The sequence below is a fragment of the Calidris pugnax genome, unplaced genomic scaffold (assembly GCF_001431845.1).
Source record: "Calidris pugnax isolate Ruff unplaced genomic scaffold, ASM143184v1 scaffold178, whole genome shotgun sequence".
Taxonomy (NCBI): domain Eukaryota; kingdom Metazoa; phylum Chordata; class Aves; order Charadriiformes; family Scolopacidae; genus Calidris; species Calidris pugnax.
This window is the reverse complement of record NW_015090986.1, coordinates 716776-726423: the sequence shown is the minus strand read 5'-3', so window position 1 is coordinate 726423 and position 9648 is coordinate 716776. Positions and strand designations below refer to the sequence as shown.

The 9648-nt window shown below is 41.0% G+C and overlaps 1 protein-coding gene across 1 annotated transcript in view; it reads left to right on the top strand.

The window, feature by feature from the left end:
* The first annotated feature begins 2684 nt into the window (after window positions 1–2684).
* Window positions 2685–9648, top strand: part of MTMR12 (myotubularin related protein 12) — a 31832-nt gene continuing 24868 nt past the window's right edge. The window contains exons 1-3 of the mRNA XM_014953875.1: window positions 2685–2725; window positions 6665–6744; window positions 7948–8087. Of these exons, the coding sequence (XP_014809361.1) occupies window positions 2685–2725; window positions 6665–6744; window positions 7948–8087 (261 nt within the window). The remainder of the gene's footprint in view (window positions 2726–6664; window positions 6745–7947; window positions 8088–9648) is intronic.

Below are 9648 nucleotides of genomic sequence, written 5' to 3'. Positions count from 1 at the left end.
GTAAGTATAATAAATTAATTTGTGTGTCTTTAAGCTTAGTGTTGGGTATTTAGCTGTGGGGATGAGGAAAGGATGATATTCACCTGGAGAGATCCCTTTAAGTGTTTTCTGGTTGAGAGAGAAGATAAAAGACTTTGATTTCTAGCTAACCTTACTCACTAAACATTGCTATGTGTGGCAGTTAAAAAGATCAGATGCGCTGGCTCTTTGAAGAAAACTGGAGCTTGTGAGTACTATATGGAACTAGCTTCGGCTCAGGCAAAATTGCAAAGCTGTTCAATTTGTAATATGTAATTTTATTACACTTTAGATGTTTTTCTTTTTCGTATGAAAGCAGTTATTTTCATAGAATGGTTAGACTTGGAAGGGACCTTAAAGATCATTGAGTTCCAACCCCCCTGCCATGGGCAGGGACACCTCCCACTAGCCCAGGTTGCTCAAAGCCCCATCCAGCCTGGCCTTGAACCCCTCCAGGGATGGGGCAGCCACAGCTTCTCTGGGCAACCTGTTCCAGTGTCTCACCACCCTCACAGGAAAGAATTTCTTCCTGTTATCTGATCTAAATATCCCTTATCTCAGCTTAAAACCATTACCCCTTGTCCTATCATGATACTCCCTGATAAAGAGTCCTTTGCCAGCTCTCCTGTAGGCTCCCTTTAGGTACAGGCTTTTCAGGAAGGTCTCCCCAGAGCCTTCTCTTCTCCAGGCTGAACAATCCCAACTCTCTCAGCCTGTCTTCATAGGAGAGGTGTTCCAGCCCTCATAATCTTTGTGGTCCCCCTTTGGACTCACTCCAGCAGGTCCATGTCTTTACTGTCTGAGGGCTCCAGAGCTGGATGCAGTACTCCAGGTGGGGTCTCACGTGCGCAGAGTAGAGGGTAGAATCTACTTTGCCTTCTGGGCTGTGAGTTTGCTGGCTCACGGTGAGCTTCTCATTAACCAACATCCTCAAGTCTCCTCAGGGCTGTTCTTAATCCATTCTCCGCCCAGCCTGTATTTTGCTTAGGATTGCCTTGACCCACATGCAGGACCTTGCACTTGGCCTTGTTGAACTTCTTGAGGTTTGCACAGGCCCACCTCTCAAGGCTGTCCAGATCCCTCTGGATGGTATCCCTTCCCTCCAATGTGTCAACTGCTCCACACAGCTTGGTGTTGTTGGCAAATTTGCTGAGAGTGCACTCTATTCCACTATCCATGGCACCAGCAAAGATGTTAAACAGCACCAGTCCCAGTACTGACCTGAGAAACACCACTCGTCACTGCTTGCTACCCTGACGTCGAGCCACTGACTGCAACTCTTTGAGTATGGCCATCCAGCCAGTTCCTTATTCACTGCATGGTCCATCCATCAAATCATTGTCTCTCTAAATTAGAGGCAAGGATGTCAAGTGGGAGAGTGTGAAATGCTTTGCATAAGTCCAGGTAGATGAAGTCTGTTGCTTGCCCCTTATCTACCATGCTGTAACCTTATTGTAGAAGGCCACCAAATTTGTCAGGCACAATTTGTCTTTAGTGAAGCCATGTTGCCTGTCATCAATCACCTCCTTATTTTCCATGTGCCTTAGCAGAGTTTCCAGGAGGATCTGCTGCATGAGCTTCCCGGGCACAGAGGTGAGACCAACCAGCCTGTAGTTCCCCAGGTCTTCCTTTTTTCCCCTTTTTAAAAATGAGGGTTATTTTTCCCCTTCTCCAGTCAGTGGGAACTTCACCAGACTGCCACAACTTTTCAAATATCATGGATAGTGGCTTAGCACCTTCATCCACCAGTTCCCTCAGGACCTGCGGATGTATCTCATAGGGTTCTGTGGATTTCAGGTTCTTTAGATGGTCTCAAACTTGGTCGTCTCCTACAGTGGGAGGTTCTTCATCCTCCCAGTCGCTGCCTTCACCTTCTGTGATCTGGGTGGTGTGGCTAGAGTGCTAGCTGGTGAAGACCAAGGCAAAAAGGTCATTGAGCACCTTGGTCTTGTCCATGTTCCAGGTGACTAGGTCTGTCATTTCCTTCTGGAGAGGGACCACATTTTCCCTAGTCTTCCTTTTATCACTGATGTACCTATAGAAGCTTTTCTTGTTGCCCTTGACATGCCTGGCCAGATTTTACTCTACCTGGGCTTTAGCTTTCCTGACCTGATCCCTGGCTGCTCAGTTTCTCTGTGTTCCTCTTAGGCTGCTGGTACTTGCTTCCGCCTTCTGTAGGGCGCCTTCTTCTGTTTCAGGCTGTCCAGGAGTTCCTTGTTCATCCACGCAGTCTTCCTGGTGTTTTTCACTTCCTCTTTGTTGTTTGTCTTTTCTTTTCTTTCTTTCCCTTTAATCCTGAACCATAAGCTCTTGGTGGGCTCCTCATCCGTCCTCCCCAGGTGGAGCTCCATGCACTCCAGCTGGTCATTGACATAGAGGGCGACACCCCCTCCTCCTCTCCCATGTCTATCCTTCCATCCTGTATCCTCCCATTCCAACACTCCAGTCATGGGAGCCATCCCACTAGGAGTCATCTGTCATGCCAGTAAGATACCCCTGCAGGCATGCACACATCTCTAACTCCTCTTTTGCTACGTGCATTTGCATAGAGGCATTTAAGTTGGGTCCCTGATGACTTTCTGGTAACTCAAGTTCTTTTGTGTTGCTGTTTAACCCCAGCTGGCAGCTAGAACCACACAGCTGCTCTCTCACTTCCCCCAGTCGCGATGGGGGAGAGGATCAGAAGAGTAACAGTGAGGAAAAACTTGTGGGAAGAGATGAAGACAGTTTAATAGGTAGAGCACAAACCGTGCACGCAAGCAAAGTAAAACAAGGAGTTAATTCACTGCTTCCCATGGGCAGGCAGGTGTTCAGCCATCCCCAGGAAAGCAGGGCTCCATCACATGTAATGGGTCCTTGGGAAGACAGACACCGTAACTCCCCCTTCTTTTTCCCCCCGGTTTTATATGCTGAGCATGATGTCACATGGCATGGAATATCCCCTTGGTCAGTTGGGGTCAGCTGTCCTGGCTGTGTCCCCTCCCAGCTTCTGGTGTTCCCCCAGTCTGCTTGCTGGTGGGGCAGTATGAGGAGCACAAAAGGCCTTGAGAGCTTAGTAGCAACCAAAACCACCAGCGCATGCTGGGAATGTTTTTCACTTTTTACTCATTTTCCATCCACAGTCATTTACCTCCCTGTGGAGAGGGAGGCAAGGAACTATTCTCAATTATGGCTCTAGGAGAAAGAGTAGGAATCTCCTGCCCTGTTAGGATCCTGTTAATGTAGGATAATTGCTAGTTTATCTTACTGCCTTAATTGGGTATTGCCTCACACATGGTGGCTCTTTTGTGCTTCATCATTTGGGAAAGAGATGCTTCTTCAGACAGGCTTGGGAAGTATATTTTAGCCTCTTTACATATTTTTTGGGGGAAAAGCTGAATGCAGTCCCTCGGCATTGCAAGCTGTACAGTTGTTCTCTATACTTGGGTAAAAATCAAAAAGAAGAGGTGAGCCTTTCCCTAAGAAAAAGGCAGTTTCTCGATTGTGTTGTCTCCCCTATATTGAATCAGAAAATCTGCAAGGAGCGTGGTGTCTCCGTTCCCTGGCACTTCATGGTTTCATAGTGCTATCAGCTGAAGTCGGTTTGAACTACCAAGAAGGATGATGCATTTTAATATTGTATGGTGTGATATGTCAGCCTGCAGTTTTGGTATAGTTTGTTACTCTGTACTGTTAGAACTGATGATTTTGGGGTGTTGCTCTATTGCCTACCACGGTTTACTCTGATAACCTGGAAAAAGGAATGGAGCACGAGCTTAGCACACAGGTGGGAAACATCTCTGAGTAAGAAGTTTCTAAAACCTTTGTTTCTGCCATTCCTCATCTGCATGCTGTCCTATGGGTGTCTGCTTTTAGCTGTTGCTGGTAGTAGGTTATATCTTGAGTAAGAAGTGCCAAGATGGTGCTTGGGGCATTCAGAGCGGGGAAGCTACAGATGGAAGAAGAATCTGTCTAGAGGAGTGCTTGGCTTCCAGTGGTCATAATGGGAAGTGCTTAACTTCAACACATAGTCGGAGGGTGAAGTTTCCTGAGGTCCGAGTGGCTTTAGCAGCTTGTGGAAAGGGAGAGACTTGCTTCTGCTGCTTCCCTTTCTTTTGTTTCTGTGCTCATCTGACCTGTTGATGAGCCAGTTCTGCTAACAATAGGCAGTAACAACAAAACCAAATGTAGCACAAGTACAGACTTTCCGGCTGATCTTAGGAACCAAACTACCTCACCGTGTATTCAGACAAACCCTGGCATAAAAGGAGTATGAACTGTATGACTTGATTAAAGGGGTGTTGAGAAGCCTGCACTTTAGTGTCAGCCAGCTCTTAAGTTAGGACTAAGATCTGTGTTGCCCCCGAACTCAAATTGATTAGAAAAATAAAGTTGAGACAAAGTGGAGATATTAGCTAAATTTATGGGTTCCTACACAATTTGCACTGACTCACGGTGAGTTAACAAGTTTCTTTCATGAAGATCTTTGCCTTCTCTCTTAAAAGAGCAACTATGAAATATGACATTAGTAGAATTTAATGTATTTTAATATTTACCCTTTGAAAATGAGTACAGCAGCTTGGACTCTTCAGCAATGTTGATGGCTTGCATTCTAGCTAACCCCAGTGCATATGTATGAAAAAAATCTTTAAAATATTTACGATTTTATTATAGGAATATAAATGTTGACTTTCAAACAGAACTCTTCTGGACGCTCAGCTCTTGGAAGCTGTTATATGTTATAGGAATTCTGCATATAGTAAGCACTTTGATGTCTGTGGGGTTTTTGTCAACAAAGAGTGAAACTGGATTTTGCAAGCCGACCTCAGTGTTTGACTGAGGTCTCTCTATTCTGCTGTGATGCTATGTAATTAAAATTCTAATTCCTTTCAGAAAATAACAAATTTAACTTGTAACCAAACCCCAAACCACTAGTTCAAAATTATTTGCCTCTATGAAACACTTATTGTAAAAGATTCACTGTATTTTAACAAATGGAAGTAAGGTCAGAGAACTTCTCTGGGTTCAAATATATTTTATTTTTGGTCATATCTGCCAACACTAGTATAAACTGGTACTCTTAGTAATAAGTATGAATGTTGAAGCAGTGTGTATATATAAACAGTAGTTATTACATGCCTTATGGTATCTCCCAAAGTAAAAGTTACTGGGAAGACACCTAGTGAGTATACTACTTTACTGTTCTGTAGCAGTGATTGTTAACATTTAATTTGTAAGCAAACAGGGTTGCATTTAATTGCACACAAATTGTGGCAGTAGAAGACATAGCTATAAAGGCAACAGTAAACCCAAAGTTCAGCTGAGAGCTACCAGTGGGGAAGAGACAACATTGGGGAAACGTGTATGTATTTCTGCTCTGAATGCAGCAGTGTTCAGTTTGAGCCATGTTTGCTTAGTAAGTTATTTAGCTGGCAAGCCTGAACTTAGAATAAAGTTTTCTTGTACAACATTCAGACTTAGAAGTCAAAGGCAGCAAACTGTATTTTTCTTTCTGCATAAGCTGCCAGATGTAGTTACAGATTTCTTTCTTTGCACCACCACAACTTCATTTTGTAACCTTTACCTCTTTTCAACCTGTCTTGAATGTCTCTGCTGTTCTCATGACATGGTTTCCTGGTGGTTTTAGTTTTGCTATGGAGTCTTCAAGTTTTGTTTTGGGTCTTCTGGGTGTTGAGAGCAAGTGTTTATATGAATGACCAAAGGGGATATTTTTATGCTCTTTAGAGGCTTTTGTTTCTCTGTATTTAATCCAGAAAAACTGTTATTGCTTATGTCTCCTTTTGATTGCTGGCCTTGATTTGCAATATCTGACTTTGGATGCTGGTGACAAACTAAAATTAGCATGCTTACTGCTGTGGCCCCAGGGAGCTCTCCAGTTAACTAATAGTTTTCCAGAAGGACTCCAGTGCATGAGAAGTGATTCCGACTTAGAGGAGGAAGTTCTGAACTGGCTAAGCAGGAAGGGTGTAACGTGTCCTCTCATTAATAGTCTTCAGCTGGAGATTTTAGCCCAACTATCAGTGCCTCAAGGCTAGAATAAGTGATACTGAGAGTTTAGTAGGTTTGGTTTGTGCACTTTGTGTCCAAACTAGAGGATATCCTGTGACTGGTTTTACGTCTTGGCTCTGAGATTCTGAAATTCCTTTTCCTATAATCTTGGTAGCACTGTTTAAGTTACTTTTGTACTTCGTTTGCAATAAGACATGTAAGAAAATCAGATACAGATAATGAAGGATGAGGCTTGCAAAACTGTGAAGGGTACATTAGAAATAAATATTAAGTCCTATGTGGAAAAGCTTATGAATGAACTCTGGGAGATGGTGGTGTAATACTAAGTTTATGCTTATCCATTTGCATGTGCTGAGAGAACTTACAAAATATTGGTAATGCTTTATTTCTGTCCGTTACATGTACAAGTAATGCATTTCCTCCTGTATTCACAATTGCATGTGACTGACACTGTGGGTGTTAAACCACTGAATTATTCAGCCAGTAGACTACTTACCTTTAGGAGAAGGAGCACATTGCGAATTTAATTTAGGAAGTTTTTCCCTTAATTTGCTTATTTGCTAGAATGTGAGGAATTTAATTAAGAGGGAGGGTGTTGTTTTTTACATCATGTGTTGAACATATGAACTTTGCTAAGTAATAATTACTCTTTCTCTCTTCAGGAAATACACATAAAAGAATGCATAGAAAAAGAAGTAAATCCTCACTTATTACCAGGTAACTGTTGTGTATTATAGTATTAGAATTAAATAATAAAAATTAGTCATGTAAACAATATTTCAATATTCCCATGTGTGCACCAACGTTCATATGACATCGGTGTCCCAAGTAGTAAAATAGAGGTTTTGGTGTAACAGCCCAGACAGGTTTAAATGTTTTAAATATCAGTTCTACATGGGTTGTTGAAAAAAAGTACAAAAATTGAAGTCTTTATAGAGTACAGTGTCTTCCTGTAAGCTGCCTGTGGAGAACTGTCTATACTTCAGTTTGCCCTGTTTCTTAAAAGATAAAGTTAGGTGTTTGGGAACTAAAGACCAAGAACTAGTGGATGCTTGCTTTCTAGTTGCATTGCTTCTACTTGAGTTACTTAGGCCTTTGATGCCTCATTCGCTAAGACATTTTTTTTTCTTACATTTACAACACTTTATTTTTAAATAATGTTTTCCAAATTTAGGAAAGATGAAATTATTATGATAAAATACAAGTAGAAGCTTAGAATAAATGTGTATTGTTCTGTTTGGTCTTCTACACTTCATAGGAGAGACCAAAAGCCTGGCTGACTATACTTATGAAAACCTGTTTTTACTTTCTTAAACTTGCTGTTCAGTTCCTGCTTATTTTAGGATTAGAACTTCATTGACCATTATTTATGCCAACTTGTGTTTGAGAACTTTAAAATAGCCCTGGGACCTGTAAAGAAAGCAGCATCTCCAGTCAAAGCTGTGAAAAATTAACTAAGATGAACTTGTAATAACTAACTCAAATGTTTCAGCAATCTTAGTAAGGAAAATTAAAACAGTTTTCAACTTGTTTATCGACTGTATTAACTACTTTGCAGTGGGCTTTTTTTTTCTGTTTTGAGTACATACTCGTATGATTGCTCTTTGCAGCTCCAGATGTTGTTCTCCTACCACCTGGAGTAGGCCATGATACAGTTCTGTACCTCTGCTTACAGAACCCCAAAACTTCTGCAGTTGAACAATGTTCAGCCCATCTTGAGTAATGTTAATAACCTGAAAAGCTCTCAGTGTACTGTTCCAGGAGTTGCCTCTTAGTCTTTTTGTATAACAGTGATGAAATATCTTCAGGGGCACAGTTATGAGAAGCTGTCAGGAGGTTAGTGCTAAGTTTAAGGTAACAGTTGAAATAATTCAGTTATAAATGTCAGTTATGTTGCAAGTCGGTGTTTCTTTTACACAGGTGAACTGTTGCTTTGTGAGGCAAGCACAGTGTACAAGTATATACAAGAAGATGGGTCAAATCGTGGCACCTACGGGAAACTTGTATGCACAAACTTCAAGATTGCTTTCCTTGATGATGATTCTGCTTCGGACGATAACGTAGGAAGACAAGTCTTCTAATTATGACCAAACAGGCTTTGAGGCATACACTGTTCTTGACTATATAATCATCTTTCTCTATATGGATACAGGAAAAAACGTAGATTTATAAAAAGTTTTGATGGCTGCAGACTAATTTTAATCAATCTGCCTTTGCTTGGTCTATGCAGATCCTTCTTCAGGCTCTAATGACTAAGTAAAAATGGTGCCAGCCTGTATGTGGACGCTTACAAAGAGTTATAAAATATATCTAATGTATCTTGTGAGTTGGTGATTTTGTGAGGCTTAAGCTAAAAGAATGAATTGTTCTGAAAATTAAATCAATAGTTTGCTTAAACCTGATTTCTGAGTGCTTATCTAGTAGCAATTGCAAGAGTGGGAATGTCAAACATACTTACAATGTCATATAACATCTGGCTGACTTTGGGCTACATCTGCAGAACTGTTTTGGGGCTGCACAAGACTGAGTAAGCTGATTTCAGTGGAAATCCTGTAGATAATTGTTTGTGTGGCTCAGTAAAGCTCTGAATTATTCCATTCAAAGTCAGATGTTGACTGCAAAGATTTAAAAACCTGGCACTATTGAGTTGGAAACACTGAAAAAGGTGAAAAAGTCCCCAAATCTTAGAAATCAGTTGAATCTTGTTTCCTTTATTTTAGATGCTCAACTTGAGCTGTCAAAGGGCTGCCACACCTTTTTTTTATGTGCTAAGCATGTGAAGCAATCTAGTCTACTTAGGTGATAAAAGTGAAGGAGAGAGCCTGTTTTATTACTTTCCAATGCAAGGTGATCTTGATAGTGAAGAAGAATGAGAATATGATTTGACACACGTTAATTGTAGTTGCAAGTTTCTTGAGTAAAATTTCAGGGAGTTAAAATGTTGAACTGAGGCTTCTGTAGCCAAGTATAAATTTTTGGACCTTCTGGAATTAATTTGGACAGAGCTGCAGAACCCTTTCCACAGATCATGTGAGATTTATTCTAAAGCTGGTAGTGACCATGCTAATTTCTGTTCTGTAACTGACTTGAAATCTTCGGTTTATAGCATGCCAAGTCAACTCTGTTTCTCTTAACAAAAGTTCGGTATTAGTCGCCTGATTCAGAGTACTGCAGACCTGGAAATAACTTGAGTGAGGTTAACTCTGTTCTCAGCTGTTTTCATGTAAAATGTAACTTGCTGATGTAGTGTACATCAACCTTCTGGCAATAGTATTTAACATAACAGTGTTTAATTGAGGCATCACTTAAATGTCATCTTTAACTCTGAACTCGTGGAAGGGAGCCCCAGATCACTTCAAGTTTGGCAGAACAGTAGATAAGAGAATTGGGCTCTTCATTTTACCCAGTGATAAATCTGGCTGTTATGTTGGAATATTCCTGGGATACTTGTTCTTTTAAGAGACTTTCTATTTCCTGCCAGGTTCTCATAGCAAGGAAACTTGTCATAAAAGGGCTTGAATTACATCAAGTTACTGTATTTCCTGTTTACTGCAATGATTCTAGTTTGAAAAGTGACTCAATAGAAAAGCGTGCTTTGAAGCTATTTGAAAAGTAAAAATA